Source organism: Danio aesculapii, chromosome 20 (genome assembly GCF_903798145.1).
Source record: "Danio aesculapii chromosome 20, fDanAes4.1, whole genome shotgun sequence".
Classification (NCBI taxonomy): domain Eukaryota; kingdom Metazoa; phylum Chordata; class Actinopteri; order Cypriniformes; family Danionidae; genus Danio; species Danio aesculapii.
This window is the reverse complement of record NC_079454.1, coordinates 3,536,479-3,559,622: the sequence shown is the minus strand read 5'-3', so window position 1 is coordinate 3,559,622 and position 23,144 is coordinate 3,536,479. Positions and strand designations below refer to the sequence as shown.

General features: G+C 36.7%; 2 protein-coding genes across 2 annotated transcripts in view; one reads left to right on the top strand and one right to left on the bottom strand.

Annotated features, from left to right (window-relative positions):
- The window catches only part of scara5 (scavenger receptor class A, member 5 (putative)), a 40,061-nt gene extending 21,948 nt beyond the window's left edge, over positions 1-18,113 (bottom strand). Inside the window, exons 1-5 of the mRNA XM_056481233.1 lie at positions 17,936-18,113; positions 13,507-13,631; positions 11,773-11,904; positions 3,458-3,643; positions 2,067-2,546 (exon numbers count right to left, since the gene is read on the bottom strand). Coding sequence (XP_056337208.1) covers positions 2,067-2,546; positions 3,458-3,643; positions 11,773-11,904; positions 13,507-13,621 — 913 coding nt within the window. The 5' untranslated portion in view covers positions 13,622-13,631; positions 17,936-18,113. The remainder of the gene's footprint in view (positions 1-2,066; positions 2,547-3,457; positions 3,644-11,772; positions 11,905-13,506; positions 13,632-17,935) is intronic.
- A 3,299-nt stretch (positions 18,114-21,412) lies between these two features.
- The window catches only part of mmachc (metabolism of cobalamin associated C), a 4,966-nt gene continuing 3,234 nt past the window's right edge, over positions 21,413-23,144 (top strand). Inside the window, exons 1-2 of the mRNA XM_056481655.1 lie at positions 21,413-21,508; positions 22,940-23,137. Coding sequence (XP_056337630.1) covers positions 21,419-21,508; positions 22,940-23,137 — 288 coding nt within the window. The 5' untranslated portion in view covers positions 21,413-21,418. The remainder of the gene's footprint in view (positions 21,509-22,939; positions 23,138-23,144) is intronic.

Sequence of the window (23,144 nt, the reverse complement as noted above, 5' to 3'; positions counted from 1 at the left end):
TTTTTTAAGATTTAAAGGGCACCTATGGTAAAAAATCTACTTTTCAAGCTGTTTGGACAGACATATGTGCATGTATGGTGTATAGACTGTCGTATTGGGGTGATATAAGCACACCCAGTGCTTTTTTTATGTTTAGAATTCAAAATTGCGTGGCGCGACGTTTCGGGACACTTCATGTCTCTGCCGCGCTACAGAGAGTGTCTGGTGTGCCGTGTCGCGGCTTCGAGCGGTGCATCCGGTGCCTCAGTCAAAGTTAATTCAGTGTGCGTGGTTATTAGTTTCTGTGTACAAGCTCGGCACTTGAAACTAGCACACAATTGGCTGTAAAACTGTACAAAGACACAAATGATTTTGTACTCTCTGCTTGGTCTGTGTCAGAGTCGTACATGTACGACTGAATGGTGATCCTCTCTCCTTCTCCGTCTGCCTGTCAAACTGTTGCAAACGCAGAGCGGGTGAGCTCATGGCCCCGCCCCCTTGTTACGTTGGCGGGAAGCCGAAACTAATTTACATGTGAAGCAACACACCCATAAATCAGCGAGCTGTGGACACGCCCCCAACATGACACTTTTTAACACATTATAATAAATAATCTGAATTGTGTTTTAAACTGAACCTAAACTGGCACACTCAACAACCAGAACAACCAGAATATTAATATTAAATCATAAAAAAGAGGTGAACTATGTTCCCTTCAATATTAATATTAATATTAATTAATATTAGTTCTTCTGAGTGTGCCAGTTTAGGTTCAGTTCAAAACACAATTCAGATTGTTTTATTATAATGTGTTAAAAAGTGTCATTTAGGGGCGTGTACACATGTCGCTGTTTTAGGGGTGTGTTGCTTCACATGTAAATTAGTTTCGGCTTCCCGCCCAACGTAACAAGGAGGCGGAGCCAAGAGCTCCCCCACTTTGTGTTTGGCATCAGACAGAGAGAAGCAACGTGAGTGAGAGGATCAGCATTCAGCCGTACATGTACAACTCGGACACAGACCAAGCAGAGAATACAAAATCATTTGTGACTTTTTATAGTTTTACAGCCAACTGTGTGCTAGTTTAAAGTTCCAAGCTTGTACACTGAACCACGCACACTGAATTAACTTTGACTGAGGCACCGGATGCGCCGCTCAGAGCCATGACACAGCACACCAGACGTGCACATTTGCATGTTATTTAAAATTAAACTATTCAGATGGCGCTCTGTGGCGCAGCAGAAATATGAACAGTGTCCTGAGTCGTGGCTGGGTGCTGCGGACAGCTGCCAACTTGCGGCACCAGTGTGTGTACCATGATAGAAACCTATGTTTAGAATTCTAAAATGCATGGCGCAGCGCGTCAGCGAGCAGGGCTTCTGGTGTGCGACCTGCAGGCAAGTTCTTCATTTTTTTTCCAATGGAGGGACACGCACATGAGGCAACGTGTTCGCACTTTCCAGCTGCACCTAGTTAAGATGACAGGGAGCTTCTGTGACCGCAGGAAATGCAAACGGCTGACGTTTAAGGAAGACGCAATTAAAAGTGCACGTTTGCAAACCCACCTAAAGTTACAAACAATGGTGCCGATGAGAACGATCATGTGATAAAAGTTGATCTTGTGTTAAGCCCAATGATCCTTACATCTAAAAATAGAGCAAGGGTGTTCATTTAGTGACATCGCCTTGACTCACACGCTGAAAATGGCGGACGTGAAACAACAAACTGAGGATATGGTAATGCGCAACGGTCAATCAATATTAATAGGCGGGGGGGCCACACTCCCACGTCAAGTTGCGGTCGATCTAATAACCGCTCCAATTGGTCCACCGTTTTTATGTTGTTAAATTGAAAAAAAAGGACTGGGTGTGTTTATATCACCCCAATACGATGGTCTATACACTATACCTACACATATGTCTGTCCAAACAGCTTGAAAAGTAGATTTTTCACCATAGGTGCCCTTTAAGTCATGTACAGGGAATATTTCTTTATTTGCTCTATACCTTCTAAACAATTTCAACAGCTTATTTTTGCATATTGGGTAAAACTATATTTATTAAGAACATGGAAAAAAAACCTGCTCCTACCTTGAAATACGGTCAGATTTTTGAGAGCCATGGAGTGCTCCCACTCCTTCAGCCTCAGATCTGCCGTGACCACGTTCAGGACCTGAATCTCATTCCGGAGCTGATCCTCCAGGTGTGTTTGTGTGATCCTCATGCCTAAGGTGTCATGTGTCACATTTACAATTTTCTCCTGCAGTTCATAGATTTTGATCTGGTGCAGACTCACATCGCCCCCGAGCGAATGGTTCAGTGTCTGCAGCGTCCAGCCCACCTCCTTCAAACGCTCCTGCAAAGTCTCCACGTTCCCCACCATTGTCTTTAAGAGTGCGTCCTGGTCTCGGATGGAGCCGGCAGCGGAGGCCAGCTCGTCCCAGAGGTTGGTGCTATTTCTCTGGCTGATCATGGACAGATGCTCCCACAGCTGAGCCACAGCATCAGTGGTGTGCTCTGAGAAGGCCTGCAGGTCTTTAATGTCCCGCTCCAGACCCTGTGTCAGTAACCCTGGTCATATACAGTGAGGAAAATAAGTATTGAACACGTCACAATTTTTCTCCGAAAACATATTTCTAAAGGTGCTAATGACTTGAAATTTTCACCAGATGTTGGTAACAAATCTAATTAGTTTACAAATTAAGTTATGTGTAATAGGGAAAAAGTTTTGAACACATGAAGAACGGGAGGTGTAGAAAGGCAGTGAAAGCCCAGACAGCAGCTGAAATCTCTCAGTAGTTCTTCAGAAACCCTCTGCCCTTCCTCAGTGTAAATGAATGTTAGTTGCTTCAGTCCAACATCTACGTTGATGAAAATCAAACCAAGATGGACATTTCAGCAAGACAATAATCCAAAACACAGCCAAGGAAACTCTGAGATGCTTTTAAAAATCAAGCTGTAGAATGGCCTAGCCAATCACCTGACTTGAATCCAATATAAAATACAAAATAAAGCTCAGATTTGATAGAACCATCAAGATTTTGACACTCTGTTGAAGTCTGTGGAAAACTCACACTTAAGCAATACATGTGACTTCATTCTCCATATGAGATGAGTCTTTAAGCTGACATAAGCAAACAACCCTTTTATATAAAGTATTAAATATCTTAAGTATACAGTGATTAATTGAGTATCGTAATAGTAATAGTAATAGTACATTTCTGTACTTCAGCACTTTTTCCTTCTGTCAGTCCATTGTTTTTACACATTACTTGTTTTCAGATTTGTTTTATTTGTTTATTTGGGTTCCAAAATCTGGTTCAATTCCATGTCAACAGCTCCATTAGAAATATTATTAATAGCTCTTAAAGATGCAGTAGGCAGGCCTATAGTCAGGGGGGGTTTTGGTGGTTCGAAGGCTCGAAAGACACCCCCCCCCCCTTAGTATAGATAAGTTTCTAGACTCTTCTGTGATGCATTACCCAGCAGCCTCAGCTGTTCAGTATGGTTGTGAAAGAGGCTCTCCAGCTTCCAGATGTTCTCCAGAAGGTCGCTCTGGGACGGGATCTGGCTGAGAGACGTCTGCAAGGTCTCCGACTGCTCCCCCAGCCGCGTCACATTCTCCAGAAGTGCTTCCTCACGTCTCCAGGACGCATGGCTTTTTGATACTGAAACAGGAAGAGTGCAGAAAGTATTATTTTATATTGACCCATTAAGTTTTATAAGCTTGATCAAAAAGGCTTGTAAAGTAACAAATTCCACACTGCATAGACACTGGAAAATATTTTCATTCATTCATTTTCCTTCGGCTTAGTCCCTTTATTCATAAGGGGTTGCCACAGCGGAATGAACTGCCAACTTATCCAGCATATGTTTTACATAGTGGATGCCCTTCCAGCTGCAACCCAGTGCTGAAACATTCATACACACTCACACTCGTACTCATACACTTCGACACACACCAACATGGGGAGAACATGCAAACTTCACACAGAAATGCCAACTGGCCTCAAACCGGCGACCTTCTTGCTGTGAGGTGACAGTGCTAACCACTGAGCCACCGTGATGCCCTCTGGAAAATAGTTATCAAAAATAATATATAAAAAATAGTTATCTGGAAAATGATGTAACTGTAGTTAAGTCTATGTTACAAAAGCATAGTTTACATTTACATTTTACATCATATTTAACTCTTTAAATAATTACTTTTATAAGGGGTATACAGCTTATAATGGTAAACATTCATTAATTCTACTTTAAATGCAGAAACACTTTGATTCACATTCTCTCCTTGTACGTGTGATCAGAGAGGAAAGCCCCGCCCACTACTGACTATCTCTCCCTCATTAGCATAAACAGCCCTGAGTGAGAAGCAGCCGTCCATTAGCCATTAAAGTGTTTGAGCTGCTGAAGATGTCAGCATAGACTAAAAGGATTATAAATGTGGAGTTTACAGGTGTTTGTAGCTCCGCCCTCTTTTGAAAAGAACACGATCTCATTTGAATTTAAAGTGACAGTCACCAAAAGTGCACAATTAGGATCAGAGTTATAAAACATTATTTGTGTGATTTGGGCATCAGAGACATTTTTTACATCTTATAAAAAGAGTCATAATAGGTCCCCTTTAATGGCTATTTCACATGTGTACTATGATTGTAGTAATTTGCTGTTGTGAAGTTTTTTCTGCAATACTTCAATTCAGTGGTCCACATCCTATGGGCCACAGACCGGTACCGGTCAATTGGTCCCGGTTTGCACAAGATCAATAATTAGTTATTTCCGTTTTTATTTAATAACTAAGTCTGAACGATCTTTTATTTTGAAAAATCTTTTCTCAGTCACTTGAGCGCCAAAATTTAACTCACAAGCTAACAAAATGAGCAAGAAGACGTCTTTGGAACATTTCTTTGCGAAGGGGAAATAGCCCAGTGAAAGACTCATGAACTTCCAAGGTATTTATCCACAACCCATTTGTCAACAAATCAGGTGAATCCAGCATGTCTGTGCAAGATCAACTGCTGGACATTGCAAATGACCTCAAAACTTTGTTCACATATAGCATCTTTTTCCGCATGAAAGTTTGTCATTTAAAATAATGGTGCGCATATTGGGAGCTACACGTGCAAGCGGTGCGAGGCGCTCGCGCCTTTCAGACGCACTCAGTTGAAAGCATCTTCAGAATACCGCAAGAGCACTGTGAGTCATGTGACAAGAACTGACCGATCAGCTTCATATTTTGTATGGAACACACACATTTTGGTAGACTAATTACCTCAGAAAACACTGCAGTGCTTTTTCAATTTTCTCCATATATTAAACTTGTATCAGAGTTGCGGCAATGTTTTGTCAGCTAGTCATTCTCTGAGAAAAGGTTGATGGTCGCTTAGCAAACTACATTTCTTTATTCTCTATTTCCACCAGGCGCCTCTAGAGATAATGCAGCGTCATTGATGCGATCCAAGACCTGTGAAGAAATGATCCGCAGTCTGCAGTAATAAAAAGTTTGGGGACAACTGTGTTAACGCACTGAAAATCAGCGTTATATTTTGAAGTGTGATATTCTCGTAGTAATTTTGTGAGGATCACATGCTTATGATTGATCACGGCTGGTCCCGCATCAGCTCCGCATATTGTGCCAATCAGATGAATACTGACTCATTATAAATAACCAGAGTTTTCCACTTCAGTCATCATCGTCTTGAAAAATCCCCCTTTCCACCCCTACTCTTCCCCTTCTCCTGACATGTCGGCACGGCGCCCCTGTGGTTAGTACTGTTGCCTCACAGCAAGAACGCCACTGGTTCAATCTCTCATCAGGCCAGTTGGCGTTTCTGTGCGGAGTTTGCATATTCTCCCTGTGCTTACGTGGGTTTTCCTCAGTTTCCCTAGTTTACTCCCAGCATCCAAAGATATACATCATAAGTAAATTGCCTACTCCAAAGTAGCATCTTAAGACAAAGTCAGCTATATCTCAGCTATTTCTAACACATTCACAAGCAGGGGAGTTCTCGAGACCGACCTGAGCTCAAACTCCCCTCTCGACCTTCAAACGAGAGGGAGCCCCAGGCTCTAGGATATTCTGAGCTCAGGGCTCTCTCCCAGGACAGCATGCCAAACACGCTTTAATATCAATCATCAACTAAGGGTGAACTCTTAACACCAAAAATGCACTACATAAACAGTTGAAATGACCAGAGACATTGCACACACTTCAACCTCATTTCTAACATGTGGATTCTTCAGAACAATCTGCATTTCATATGTTCTTTTTATTTTTATTTGTAGTACTGTTTGTTTTTTGTTTTGGGCTTTAACCCTGGTAAAATTGTGTTTTTTTGAGAAAACTCAGAGATTTCAGGCTCAAGAAGGTGGATTGGTTTTAATTAGGTTTCATCACCACAGTAATTTACGCTAAACAGCCAACCTGCTCTAGAGCAGGTTTTATTCTTGGTTAAACATCACGAACCCAAAACTAAAACTGGACCAATCAGCTGTGAGTAAAATGCATTTATATCTGATGCAATAAAGTCACTTCCAGTCCCTGCGTGTCTTTTTTTTGCTCAAAATGAAAGACTTTTACATTAAATGCATTTCTGAGTCAAAATTGTGCGGTAATGCACCAAAAAACGCACCTAAGACTGCCTTCTCAAAGAAGATCACCAACAGAACTTGCCAGAAGTTACACAAAACAGTTTATAAAGTTTTATAATATTGATTGAAATATTGATATTTTTCTCACAAAAATACAGAAATTCAATACAGAAGGCCTTTATTCACCCCCCAGAGCCATATGAGGCACTTTATATGGAGGTATGAGCTTTATTAAACTTTATTAACTGATGTCAAAAATCCATTGTAGAGCTGCAAAAGCCCAAAATCATTTTCTTTTAAACTCAGATTATATTTGACTGAAAAAATAAAGTCACGCACACATAAGATACCTCGAGGGTTAGTAAATCATGGGGTGTTTTCATTTCTGGGTGAACTAACCCTTTAAAATTGAGCTCTTCTTAGTAATCCTGCTGTGTGGAATAAGTGAATGTTTCATTAAAGTGACCCACGCAGTGTCCCCCTGTCATATGTTGACAATATCAGCCGAATGCATCATCTACACAAGATGCCTGAACTGCAGCTTGTTCAGTGTTTTGGGGAAATATGAACCGAGCGTGAGTCATTTGTTCTAAAACCGTGCAACACAAAGAGCGCTACATTTTCTCAGTTTTTCTCGACCTCCTCTTTCTTCTCTTGCAGATCTTCCTCCCTCCCATTCTGCTCATATTAAATTTCAGGCAAACAGATGAATGATGTAATGGCCTGTGCTGTGAATGACTCATTCAGCTGATGTGTGTGTGTGTGCACATGTGTTTCTGCCCTGCACGACAAACCAAAAACATTGAGCAGTTCTTGGTGAAACTCAAAATACAGCACAAAACTACACACATGTTTCCATTTTTTTGTCCATTGCTAAAACTTGAGTGTGTTTTCTTGCACTGAATAACACATAAAAGTTCAGATCCACTTGAGTGAGAGTAAATAGGGAGGACATTTAAATTTACCTATCACTTTAATATAAAGTTTATGGAATTTACAACTCAAATTGAGTGAAGGTATATAAAATGCAGCATAGACATACAATGATAACAGCATTAACAGTAATAAAATTCTGATAATATAACACAGAGCTCTGCGTTGATTAATGATCTGATGTTATTGCTTATTTGCCATTCTTCCCCACAGAGCTCTGAATGCTGGAGTCACCAGGGAAACCATGGACGCCATCCATACTTTACTGCTGCAAAACTGTAGTGACAAAAAAGCAATCTGCACAAAAAGCATACAGTATATAAATCACTGAGGCATCATGGGGTCCATTGGGGGTCAGTCCTCACAGGCTCTGAAAACAGTCCCGCTGTGAGCTAGACTGCATTTCAACCTCAGGACCATGGAAAAGGGGAATCAAGCTTAACATTAAAGCAATCAGTCACCTGTTCGTCTACTGCATGGGTGCTTTATGTATAATTCTGAATGTGTGGTGGCAAGAATGCACATTTGTATATACACATGTGAAGGTTTTGAGACAGGTAACACTGTACAGTTGTTATTTTTTTACAGCTAGAAGGTTTTTAACTCTAATACATACAGTTGAAGTCAGAATTATTAGCCCCCCTTTGAATTTTTTTTCTTTTTTAAATATTTACCAAATGATGTTTAAGAGAGCAAGGAAATTTTCACAGTATGTCTGATAATATTTTTTCTTCTGGAGAAAGTCTTATTTGTTTTATTTCAGCTAGAATAAAAGCATACTTTAATTTTTTAAAATCCATTTTAAGGTCAAAATTATTAGCCCCTTTAAGCTATCTTTTTTTCAGAATCAGAATCAGAAAGAGCTTTATTGCCAGGTATGTTCACACATATGAGGAATTTGTTTTGGTGACAGAGCTTCTACAGGGCAACAGGATTACAGAGACAGGACAAAAAACAGATAATAAATATATATTTTTTTTTAAATAGAGGTAAGTAGTGAGTGCAAATATACAGATTGACAAGTGTATGTACGTGTTTATTACTATATACAACGTTATATGTGCAGCTGTTATGTGCAAATTGGCATGTAAAGTGTGTTGTTAAATAAGTGTATATGTGTATAAAAGTGTATAGCAAGTAGTGATGTTGGTTCCACAATTATTATCATCAAGTGTTCATGAGATGGATTGCCTGAGGGAAGAAACTGTTTCTGTGTCGGGCAGTTCTGCTGCGCAGTGCTCTGTAGTGTCGACCAGAAGGTAAAAGTTCAAAGAGGCAGTGTGCTGGGTGTGAGGGATCCAGAGTGATTTTGGCAGATAAGTACAGTTCTTGGGGAGTAGGAAGGGTTGTACCAGTTATTCGCTCAGCAGTCCGAACTATTCGATGTAGTCTTTGGAGATCGCATTTAGTAGCTGAGCTAAACCAGACAGTTATTGATGTGCAGATGACTGATTCAATGATGGAGGTGTAGAACTGTTCGATAGTCTACAGAACAAACCATCGTTATACAATAACTTGCCTAATTACCCTAACCTGCTTAGTTAACCTAATTAACCTAGTTAAGCCTTTAAATGTCACTTGAAGCTGTATAGAAGTGTCTTGATAAATATCTCGTCTAATATTATTTACTGTCATCATGGCAAAGATAGAACAAATCAGTTTTTAGAAATGAGATATTATAACTATTATGTTAAGAAATGTGTTGAGAAAAAATCTTCTCTCCGTTAAACAGAAACTGGGGAAAAAATAAACGGGAGGGCTAATATTTCAGACTTCAACTGTATGTCACAATAAGCTGCAAGGTGGCGCAGTGGGTGGCACAATCGCTACTAGTTCGACCCTCAGCTGGTTCAGTTGGCATATCTGTGTGGAGTTTGCATGTTCTCCCCGTGTTGGCGTGGGTTTCCTCTGGGTGCTCCGGTTTCCCCCACAAGTCCAAAGACATGTGGTATTTGTGAATTGGGTAAGCTAAATTGTCCATAGTGTATTTGTGTGAATGAGTGTGTATGGATGTTTCCCAGTGATGGGTTGCAGCTCGAAGGGCATCCACTGCGTAAAACATATGCTGGATAAGTTGGCGTTTCATTCCGCTGTGGTGACCCCAGATTAATAAAGGGACTAAGCCGAAAAGAAAAAGAATGAATGAGTGAACTCTCGTAATAACTGATGGCCAAGGGCATATTAAAAGTACAGTACAAAAATGGATTTAAAGGCAAAATTATTAGCCCTACTGTGAAATTTTACTTCTAAAAATATTTCCCAAAAGAGAGAACATTTTTTCAAAACAAGTTTGGTTAATTAGGCAAGTCATTAGACAACAGTTCAATTTACAGTTGAAGTCAGAATTATTAGCTCCCTTGCTTATTTTTTTCCCCAATTCCCGTTCAACAGAGAGTTTTTTCAACACATTTCTAAACATAATAGTTTTAATAACTCATTTCTAATAACTGATTTCTTTTATCTTTGTCATGATGACAGTAAATAATATTTGACTAGATATTGTTCAAGACACTTCTATACAGCTTAAAGTGACATTTAAAGGCTTAACTAGGTTAATTAGGTTAACTAGGCAGGTTAGGGTTTGTTCTGTAGACTATTGGAAAAAAATAGCTTAAAGGGGCTAATAATTTTGTCCTTAAAATGGTTTTTAAAAAATTAAAAACTGCTTTTATTCTAGCCGAAATAAACAAATAAGACTTTCTCCAGAAGAAAAAATATTATCAGACATACTGTAAAAATTTCTTTGCTCTGTTAAACATCATTTGGGAAATATTAAAAAAAGAAAAAAATTCAAAGAGGGGCTAATAATTCTGACTTCAACTGTATATATATATATATATATATATATATATATATATATATATATATATATATAATTTGTTTCATGTCTGATTGCTATAAATAACTTAGTGTAGACCCCCTTTTCCCCCACAAAATATTGTATGGCCCCCTCAACATTTAATGATAAAGTACGGATGACAAAAAATTATTTCAAACAAATGGTATGTTTATTACTTTATCTAGATATGTTTATGCACAAATAAGAGCCTAATGTAAAATATAAAAGCTAAACTTCAGCAGGCCATTTGTAACTGAAAAACTTAAGCCTTTGGCCTTTAAATTGGCCCTATTTTAAATTCAATAACAACAATATCAGTATTCACATTGGTCTATGGGGGAAAAAATAATATAATCTATTACAATTTAATACTTGCATGTTATTTGTTACGCTTTATCAATCAGTGTGAGGATTGCTGCTGGCAGTGCTGTTGCTCATCCATTCATCAGCAAGGACTTTGGCACAGATAATGCACTGTGGCTGGGTGTTACAGTCAAATGTATATTATGCCTGTCTGTTTTGCTTGTGTCACGTGACATACATCTTACATCACGTAGATAACTCCACTGTCTAAACACACTAGTTTAGAAGTGAGCGCCACTCGCTGGGTTTAGATATAGCGTGAAAACGCTAAACATGTTCTGTTTGTTTATTTTCTATTAGATAGTTTAGAGGGTTATAATAGCTAGATTTGGGCGTTTTGTTATATTGCTTTCATTTATTTGGCGCCACTTAATTCTCGTTTCCCCAACCATAATACGTTGATTTATTCTCTTTTGTGTGATCTTGTAAATAATACTTTTCTTTTCTGTTTGCCTTTTCACTATTGTAAATAAATTCACTTATTTTTGGCAGTATTTTGGTTGTTGTTGTTGAAATTTTGCCACCAACTCACTACAAATTTTAACCACCTTTAAATGATACCTCTTAAACCCTAGAGCAAAACTATAAAGTCGTAACACTGGGTCAGGAACTCTTCGCTTCGAAAAAATAGATTAAAACCATAGTTCAGGTAACTATCTTGGCATTTCCTGCATTTTGTGTTTCCAGTATTGCTAGCACTGCGAGCAGAAATGTTTGGAGCTTCCTCACCTGGGTCTAGTATGCTTGGTTCATTACCTTTAGCAGATGAAGGCGATTCAGTAAGACTCTGTTCATTTGTGGTGGATGAATTACAAATTTGTCAATTTTTTGGTCAGCCAGGGGATAAAATGAACTAAGGCAACATGATCATTCTCCTAATTGTCCACTGCTAAAAAAAATTAAATATGACATGACCCCCCACAGAGCTTGCTGAGGCCCCCTTGTGAGTCGGGACCCCCCTGTTGGAAACCGCTGAAATAACTAATTTAAACAGATATATAAGTATGTAAAAGCAAAACTTGTCAAACAAACTACAAGCAGAGAATGCAAAGAGAAAGCAAACATGCTTACCTGCTATGCAGAGGCCGAATATAGTGAGCAGCACCAGAATATAAAGGGACACGATGGCATATTTGATTGAAGTTAAGGAATCCAACTGACCACAGCGATTATCAGTCTTTCTCCTGTACTTTGTAGAATTTACTGTCAAACACAAGCATGGAATAATAATCCCTCATATTTTATATGCATCCACTAAAAGACATTTGCACAATATTATTATAAAATGATATTGAAAAATAATTAATAATAAATAAATAAGTTCTGTCTGGTTCTCGAATCTGACGAGTCTCAAGACTGGCTAATGCAGCTGTTGGACAACATAATGTCCTTTTGAGGCTTTTTTTAGTGGAGAATGTAGTTGTTTACACTTCAACTAAGCAGTTTACTTACAAGGATAGTGCCTATTTTAAATATTTAGCATTTTGAAGATTCAGCGCCTCAGGGGCCATCAGCCTGTCATACTGAGCAGGCTAAAGATGGTTGACATTCCACCACAAGATGGCGACAGGAACAACATAATAAGCCCCTAGGAGAGAAAAACTCATACATTTCTGTTGACTACAGCTGATCAAATCATTATAAAACATGTAAGTGACATTCTAAGTCGATCTCTTTTGTTTGTTGTAGTGCTGTACTTATACCATAGTAATCTGCTAGTGTTTGCTTTGCTTTGACTTTTTCGGGGTTAATTATTGTGATCTCCCGATTGCAACAGACAAATACTGGAAAAACTATGTAGACTGATTGCATTTCAAGCCTTTCAGCCTTATAATCTTAAAATGTGAGCAAAATCACCTGTTTTGTCATCACTTTAGACATTACACTAAAGGACCATTCAAACACTAGCTCTAAAGTGACAGTGAAGCAGCAACAGTTTCTGCTGTTCTGACGTCAGCTGCAGATGTGAATGAATGGCAGAAGAAAGTAGTTCCTCATACAAAAGGGTTTTTGAGACTCTCCGTGTTTGATTTTCTTTTTTTTACCACCAGTGCCGATATACAGCCATACTGCACAGCTACTCATGTAATATTGCTAATATATATACAGTTGAAATCAGAATTAATAGCCCTCCCGAATTATTTGTTTAACAGAAATGAGTATTTTTCAACACATTTCTAAACATAATAGTTTTAATAACTCATTTTTAATAACTGATATCTTTTATCTTTGCCATGATGACATAATATTTGACTAGATATTTTTCAAGACACTAGTATTCAGCTTAAAGTGACATTTAAAGGCTTAACTAGGTTAATTAGGTCAATCAGGCAAGTTAGGATAATAAGGCAAGTCAACAAACAGTGGTTTGAAAAATATTGCTTAAGAGGGCTTATAATTTTGACCTTAAAATGGTTTTTAAAAATTAAAAACTGCTTTTATTCTAGCCGAAATAAAACTTTCTCCAGAAGAAAAAAAATTATAGGAAATACTGTGAAAATTTTCTTGATCTGAAATATTTGAAAAAGAAAAAAAGTTCACAGGAGGGCGAGTGATTCTGACTTTAACTGAATGTAAACACTTGAAAACACATGTAATACATTGAAAATGTATTATACGGGATGCTATATATATATATATATATATATATATATATATATTTGTTTTTTTTTTTTTTTTTTTTTTTTTTTTGCGTGTGTATATAATACATATTTTGTCATAGTAGAATCCACAGATGACAAGAACAAGACAGAGAATATATAGTGGCGCAGGTAAAAGAAGAAATAATGTAGCAGATTTCTGTACCTTCTTCACACAGGTTGAGTTTGGACAGGTTCATGCCATCATAGCTTTCCTCATAGAAAGAGCTGTTCTCCTGGTCCTCATGGGTGGTGGTCAAGTACATCGCCTTATTCTCCATTCACAGCCCACTGAAACACAGCAGAGAAGCAGATTCATTCAACATCTGGACAGTAAAGCATTCAGATTCATTTATACCATTCATATGTCTGCGATACATATACTGCATATACTATTATCGCAATAATGATAATTTTGCTATATATTGTGCAGCCCTAAAAGGAAGCACCATTCGGTTCACATTACATCCCTCATGCTATAATTCTATATACTTTACCATAGATTTATTTATTACTTGATATTTAAATACTTACAAACATACACACAGTGTGTATCCTTAGAAGTACTAAAAGCACCTTTTAACTTTGTTATTTTAAATGTATTTACTCTTTATTAATCCATTTATTGAGATTAATTGGTATCTGGAAGATAACCAGTGAATTACGAAAGTTTTAATGCTAATATAAGATAATATATAAGATAATAAAATAGCAAACAATGATTTTGCATGATAAAAAAAGTCTTCAGCTTGGCACAGCTGTTACCAATTACAATTAATTACATCTTCAAAAATATTTTTACCTGTTAATATCAATAAATCGATAAATGATTTAAAACCAGAGCTAATAAAAATAGCATTTTGTCTAGGGAAATGTTATATATTCTAAGAAATATCGTAACACTCTGCAACAATATTGCATGTTTTCCCAGTATCATACAGCCCTAAAAGAGACCCGCTGCAGCTGGAATGGTCTCTGCCACCACTGTCCACTTCTTACAAAACAAACAGAGCGGAGTTTAAAAGTGTCATTAAAAAGCGCTCGATCTGCCGGCTCTGATTACACAAGTGCACACTGACAGTCTGGCACAAAGCGTGGACAGCACTGTGAGCTCATGAGGCTGCTATGCAACTCAGATTACTGTAAATCTGCTGGATAAAGAGCAAACCGCGCTTTCCCACATCTGCCTCTAATACTTGTCTCTTTTCACTGATCGGAGTCTTCTGGTTTCACCCAAAGCTAAAAACACAACAGACGGCATCATCATAAAGACATGGCAGAGATGGCAGGTTAACCAGTAACAAAGAGGACTTCATTTAGATCAGGGAAGGGCAAAGTCGATCCTGGAGGGCCGGTGTCCCTGCATAGTTTTGCACCAACCCTAATCAAACACACCTGCTTGTAGCTTTCTAGTGATCTTGAAGACACTAATTAGGGTGTTCAAGTGTGTTTGATTAGTGTTGGAGCAAAACTCTGCAGGGACACCGGCCCCCGAGGATCGAGTTTGCCCATGCCTGAATTAGATGCTGTCTGATGTGGGGTTTAAATATAGACAGGGTTTGCTCTTGTTCTGAAGAGTGGCACCTGCAGGCAGAGGATCATAATAAAAACAATGTGTAATAAGTAATTGTAATTATGAGATTCTAGAATTGAAGGAACATTTAGCATCTTCTAGATCAGTGGTTCTCAAATTGTGGTAAGCGTACCACTAGTGGTATGCAGGCTTCGTTCTAGTGGTACGCTGAGGAATTGCTGAATAATAAAAGTAAAATAATGAACACACTTTTAACCCTTTAACACGTACAATAACATCGATATGTATCATATATATCATAACACCGATCAGCATATTGATTTTAATAGGCTAAACCTTTTATTTTAATTTCAAATTTCTAATGTTTGTTATGTATTCTATCATTTTCTATCAAGCTAATTTCCCCCCTTATTTGTAACGGTTATTAGGGGCGTATCTCGTATTTATATATGCCAATGTTGACAGGTATAGTTTAATCACTTGCTTTTCTGACACACAAAGCCTACTCTAACGCGCAGTACGCATGTCTAATTTTTAATTTAAATATGTAAATCTAATTCATATATTTAAATTCAAGTTAATGTTTAGATTTCAAAGATTTGCAAATAAGTCACACTGTATATAGATGCAACATATATTTCAAAATTTATCAAAAAGAGTTTATATTTCAATATGATGACCTATAGCTAGGCCCACACGGAATCTGCACGCGCAGAATACCGCAGATTTTTAGCCCATCATTGATTCTGTTTATTTACTTGTGTAAATGGGTGTAAATTCATATTTTTTCAGCTTTTAAATTAATTTCAGTAATATTATTGACTAATATGAAAATATATTTATATGATTTGTTTACAATATAGTTTGTAAAGTAATATTTTCTGTCTTTTAGTAGATATATTATATGAGAGACTTGCTTTGTTTACCAAATAAAGTGGATCTAATTGGATTTGCATTGTAAACATTAAATACAAGTTATAAAGGTGTTACTTTTTATTTCATATAATATGTTTTTATGATACTGCCAAAATCATTCCATATAAATCCGCAGATTTTTACCAAAATTCTGTGCAGAAATAGCAAAAAATGTCCGCAGATTCCGTCTGGCCCTACATACAGCCTATATTTCTGAGGTCCAAGGAACATTTCCAGGTTTTGATGAATAGGCTACTTTATGATAATGAACGATTCAGATTTATACCTTCCAATCCATCTCAGCATGAATCAACGTTTGTCCTTTTCTCATCATCTCGTTTCTCATTATTTTTATTAAATATATTTGAATGAGTATTTAACTTTGAATTGATTTTTTAACTAATGAATAAGTTAACACATTGCTTAATATAAGAATGTTCAGTGCGTTTGCCTGTCTCTGTAACTTTTTCAAGAGCCACCAAACTAGGTCAGAGGTCACAGAGACCTTGAGTGGAACTGAGGGCTGAGGACTGAGGACTGCAAGCAAGTGTTTCTATTGTTATTTCTATGAGTTAATACTATCTAAAATCTCTAAAGTCATTCTGCTAATTTTACGGTTAATTCTTTTAAAGTAATTCTACTTTTTATCCAAGATAGACTTTGTGTAGTAAGGATATAACTGCCTGAATGTATATTATACCCGTTTTTAACCAGTTTTGATAAAGACGGCTGAGAGTACACTCAGCCCTGGATAAGAAACAGATTGTACTTTAAGTGTGTGTGTTCTATTTGTTTGTGGATCCGTTTTACAGGTCTGAAGTCAGCTCTAATTAGTCTAGTGGATGTCTGATGTTTATATGCTTAAGATATTGTTCAGAATTGTACGCACGAACCCCACGTGGAAATTTTCCTAGTCTATCTGTGTTTTAACCAATCAGGTTAGAACACCTATATGTGTGACGCAGTTAATGACATTATGTGAGAGTATAATTGTTATTGATTTGTAATTGTAAGCAGAGCGGCCCAGGAACTCATTGTGAGTGTTGAAGCTGGCTTCTTCAGATGAAACTGCAAACTATCTTCAGTAAACTTTATTTATTTATTTGAATCTCTGACTCCGGCTCTTCTTCATCTGACAGACTGGTCATTCTTTGGGTTAAACTGTATACCATCCCTACAATAATACTTTACATTTAAGTACAGCAGTTTTCTTTTTACTTTTTAAGAACAGTGGAGTTTTTAATTAACTTTTAAAAGCACATTTTAATTTAAATGTTGAATTTTATTTATGTTTTTACCTGTAAGCAGCACAGTACAGTGTTAATGTTCAAACTATTTATAATGGCTTATATTTGGTATATTTATTATAATGGTATATTTATTATGGCTGACAATAATAAATATTCATAATAATAGGAAGAAGAAGAATTAAACTGCCACGTTTTTGATCTGTGCAGAGCTGTAGCTGTGTAATTAGGCCTACTACAATACTGTATTTCAATACTGGTCATTATGGTGGTACTTGGAGAGACCATTTTCTTCTGAGGTGGTACTTGGTGAAAAAGTTTGAGAACCACTGTATTAGATAAACCTTTGATCTGAAGTGATGACTTTACTGTTGTTACAGCAGCAACAATTAGAGTAATATAAACAAATGACCCAATGCTGGAGTTTTTAACAACAATAGGGTATATTACTATACTACAATCCACCACAGTTAACTAATATAAACTGAAGTATACTACATTACAGTTTATCAGTTCACTATAGTTAATACTACAGTAAGCATTCATTAACAAAGTGTAATAGTATATTATAATACAACAAAACACTAATAATTAATATAAATGACAACAATATTTTTTTGACGTGGGAACACACTAACTCTTCACGAATATCTATAGTTAATCACACAAACAAGTGTTGACATCCCAGCAGAAAACACTATTTACAAATCTGCAGCAGAATAAATAGTTTACAGACTCGAGACTTACACTGAATAGCAGTAAAACACAAGAAACAACATTAGGTCAAGAGGAAAAACTGTTCCCCGGAGTAATAAAAAGTAGACAATCTAGATGAACTAAAGCTGCAGATGCTCGCGCTGCCTGTCAGCGGTGAAGGTCAGTTTGTGTGTCATTATTACCGCAGTCAGTGGTGCTGAAGCGCAGGTCCTGGATCAGCTGATGATGATGATGATGAAGAAGATGATGAAGAGCAGACCTTCAGTCAGAGAAACTCAGCTTTAAAACCACCGACACTTGCCTCTGCGGTCAGTCAACAGAGCAAACATATTCCCGCCTCAGTCCACCGTCAAGCGTCCTTTGCGCTGGAGAAAGTGTCCGGTTTCACGCTACTCCCACACAAAAGTGCTTCCCCGGGTTGCCAGATTGGGGTGACTATTACACTCACAATCGATGATTTTACGGTTTCAAGCGACCACCACACACAAGTTTTTCTCCGGGTTGCCAGATTGGGATGACTATTACACTCAAATTTAGTTATTTTGCTGTTTTACGCGACTGCCACACAAAGTTTTTCGAGGTTGCCAGATTGAAAACAATTTTGCATCTTTTTTTCAATGTATTTACTCAAGAATATTTTGGAAAGATTTGGAATTGCTTATTAACAAAAAATGGAGTATAAGATAGAAATTTGATGTACTGTTTTATTCTGATAATGAGAACCTGAACTGTAAAGGACAATATATTTTTAATTTGTTTATGCTGTTAGGAAAATACCATATACATCAGAAAAAGTGGGCTCAATGTAAACCAAACTTTACCCATTTTGTGAATGACTCCAAAGTATATATAAATCTTTTAGAACAATCACAAAACAAAAAAGCTCTGAAAACATGTAATTTCCTTCATTCATTTTCTTGTCGCCTTAGTCTCTTTATTAAAAAGGGGCCAGCGCAGCGAATGAACCGCCAACTTATCCAGCATTTGTTTTACGCAGCGGATGCCCTTCCAGCCACAACCCATCTCTGGGAAACATCCACACACACACATTCACACTCATACACTACAGCCAATTTAGCCTACCCAATTCACCTGTAATGCATGTCTTTGGACTGTGCGGGGAAACCCACACAAATGCAGGGAGAACATGCAAACTCCACAGAGAAACGCCAACTGACCCAGCCGAGGCTCGAACCAGCGACCTTCTTGCTGTGAGGCGACAGCACTACCTACTGCACCTATGAAACTATGTGAAATGTAATACCTCTTGTTCTTGTGGCATAGAGTTAATAATAAAAAATTAAAAAAAAAGGTTGCCAGATTGAGTTTAACTATTACATTCACATACAATGATTTCACTGACGGTTCCTCGTCTGCTTCTGACAACTAAACAACTCCAATTTATGTATTGATTGTCCCCTAAGAAGTTATTTTTTTATTGTTTTTGGCTACAGGAAAAGGAATGTTGTCCAGTGACCTGCCTAATTAACCTAAATTAACTATAGTTGTGCCTTTACATTGCACTTTAAACTGAATACTAGTAATAGTCCTGCTTTATTTATTTTTTATTTTTTCAAAACTCTAAACATATTCTCATGAAAAATAATTGTTGAATTGCCAAAAGTGACATACTGAAGTCAAAGACACAGATTGTACTTCACAGGACATGTTCCTGGTTGTTGCTAGATAGGATGTGGTTGCGGCCGGAAGTTAATGAGAATTATTTATATTTTTAATTAAATTTATTGTATTTTATTAACGTCTACCCCCTCCCCAAGCCTAAACCCAACAGTCACACTAATGTAAAAACAGTAGTAGTACTGAGTATTATTTATGTTATCTATTAAATTACCCAATAAATTGTATTTTTTAATGTTTGTTCCAACCCTAAACGCAACCGTCACATTACTGTAAAATATTAATTATTGTTATTCAGTGTCATTAAAAAATGCTGCTATATTGATGTGTATATCACACTTCTGGCCGGCCGTGTATACGATCTGGACTTTACCCATGTAAATTCCTGGATCAACATACAATCAGCCAATCAGATCTAAGGGATATGTTTACAATTTAAGTTAAGTTTAGACTTTAATGAGTTTCTCACCATTTACTCTCCCTGAAATGGTTAAAAGTTTCTATTTTCTGTTGAACACAAAAGTAGACCGTTTGAAAAATGCTGAAAACCTGTAACCATTGACTTTCATAGTAGGAAAAACAAACACTGTGGAAGTCAGGGGTTACATATTTCCAACATTATACTAAATATCTTCTTTTGTGTTCAACAGTAGAAAGAAACAAGTAAATGGTAGGTAAATAATGACAGAATTAAAATTCACAACTTATACTATAAAAATATACTATATTTTCTGAAATATATTAAATTACAATTATTTTAAAGTCTGTTAAACGTTAAGATAGTTAAAAGCATGGTGGTCATACACTGGTTATAATCTTAAAGTAAAGTTTATGGTGAATATTTTTGCAATCTACTATTGATAAATAAATATATTTGCAACACAACATAGTAAACTTTTTTTTGCACAAGGGAGTGTGTGTGTTTTCAGTGCTGTCGGAGCAGATGTAGCACAAATTATGCAGATACAGAATCAATCATTTATTTCACTGTTTCACCAGTCTTCATAGAAGTTTACAGTAACAGGCTTTTTATTCATGGTTTTCTTTGACCGTTTGTTGGACGACTGTATTTTTAAAGCATTGAAGTGCTCAGATATTCAATACAATGCTCAGTACTTATTGCTGTATAAAGTAGGCTATACAAAATATCCATGTGAACTCACAAATGGGGACAATTTTTGTTTAAGGTTATGCAGAAATTTGAGCCATCAATGTTATTCATCTCATAATTATCTCTTTCACTGTAAATATTACTCATAATGATTATAAAGTGTTTGCTTTAGTTTTTGCACAGAGGTTTTATTAATAACATCAGTAGGGAGTGGAAAGTGTTAAAGTGAAAAAGTCTATAAAAACTATTATGAATATATGTTTAATCATATGAAATTTATAATTATTCCCTATTTAAAATGAAAACTTCACACTAATGTTTTAAGAGTGTGTTAGCATTTTTACTGGGGTGTTTAATGACTTGTGACACAATTATTTTATACTTGAGTATCTGCTAACAAATTCAAGAGTACAAAAGCTGCTAGTAAACACTTTTACATTAGTATCTCATTACAAATATAGGATTAAGAACATTACATTGGCAGTTCACCACTGCACGAATGACCTGATACATGCTTCCTATGCAGATTAACAACAATATGGATGTACAAATAGTGTCTATTAAGGTTGTACAACCTTACGTAAGAGGTTTCTTAACGTATAAACGACACATTTTGGTGTAGAGTAGAAAAAAATGGTTCCTTAAATGATAATAAAATAAGAAAAATTAATAATAATCTTGCAATACTGTCATAATGAAACCTCTTTTCTGTGGCGCTTGAAGAATTAGATTTTTTATATATTAATATCAATGTCAACATGAATCATTAATCATTAATCAAAGTGAATCTGCAAATGGTTTATGAAAACGAATAAAAACCGAGTTATAACGTTTTCTTTCTGCAGATGCTCCACTTCCGCTCCGGTCCACCAGGAGGCGGAAATGCACCTCATAAACACACTTAAGAAGGAGAAAAATGGCGATCTCCAGTGAACGCGTGCATGAACTGCTCAGGACTTTCCGCGAGTATTTAAAAGAGAAAGGTTTTGAAATCTATCCCTTTAAGGTATCGCAGACAGATCCACCAGTAATCCATCTGACAGCTTTGGCGTGTGTCGCATGTTGAATCAATGTGAATCTGCAGTTCTGTCCATCTTTTTTGTAAGCGTTCATTACTGAGACCGAAGACAACACAAAGATATTTGCTGAACCATTAAGCTCTCTATGTCCAGGTCGCAGGACATGATATCTGACAAACTTACTTAATTTACTTTATTTATAAAATATAGACAGTATTGTAAAATGTGCATTACTTTTTTGATCTCATGAGACACCAGGCTCTGTAAAATAGAGCAACAAATAGATAAACTGAAGTCTATAAAGCCTACTGTGTCATATACATTTTAGTTGTAATACATTAGGGACTTTGTTGAAGTTTCACTTTCACGTTAGCAAAACCATTATCATTAGGAAGGTCAATCAAAAATATATCAGATATGTACTTTTTGTGTTGTCTAGCACATTTAAAAATATAGATATTTCATTAAAACTAAGCATTTAATTGTCAACTGACTAAAAACAAGTTAATGGGAGATTTAGAGAAGCAAATTATTATTTTATTCTCATGCATATATTTATGTAGCATGTTATGCTACTGTAGAAACATAATCGATTTAAATTTGTAGCCATATAAATAACAGGTGCACCACATTGCTAGTTTTGCTCAATAAGTAAAACTGCTTTACAAATGTAGCATATGGGTCATTTAAAACCAGATTAAGTATAATATGAATAATAGACAAAAATCACACTTATATGGCATATTTAACTCAGATTAAAATACACATAGTCAAGTGGCTCAGTGCAAGCAGTGATAATGTAATATGGTGCAACCAGCAACTAGGCATGGGACGATAATGGTTTTCAAGGTATACCACGGTTTGTAAAAGTCAAGGTTTTAAAACCGCCAAAATTTTCTGTGATACTGTTCCTAAGGTATATGTAAGATTTTTTATTTACATTTTTTTTTTGTTTTGTTTTTTAGGACAACAGTCTCCCCAGCAGAAAAAAAAATACAAAGATGCCATTTTAACTTGTTAAGAAATCATTGTTTCTGAAACTAATGAAGACAGCAGAAGTCAATGATTCATTTTTAATAAATAGCTTGACATGTTTACTGCTCCAAAATATTGTAAATGTTTCACAAAATAAAATATATTGTTTAAAGGGGAAATTTATTTGTATTTTTTTTTACCCAGACATTTAAAAAGAATATATTTTAGAGCAGTAATCACACTACCGTGAACCCGTGATATTTTTAATCAAAGGTTATCATGCCGTCAGAATCTTATACCGGCCCATGCCTACCAGCAACATATAACTTACATCACATAAAAAAAAATTGCCAGTCTTTCAGAATTTTGTAGATTTTGCATTAAATACTGCAATCACAGAGGGACTGATAAGTGTGTGTGTGTGTGCGTGTGTTTGTGTGCAGGTGGGCTGGTATAATGCAGTGCTCACCGCTGCTCATCATCTGCAGTATCCAGCAGACACCCTGGCTGTGCTGGTCATCAGCACTCCTGCCATGTTTGAGCGCTCATTCCTGCCCTTCTTACAGAGCCAGAGCTGCGAGAGCCTCAGAGACCCCATAGACCAGTGCACGGCACACACACTGTCTGACTGCATCTCTCTGGTACAGT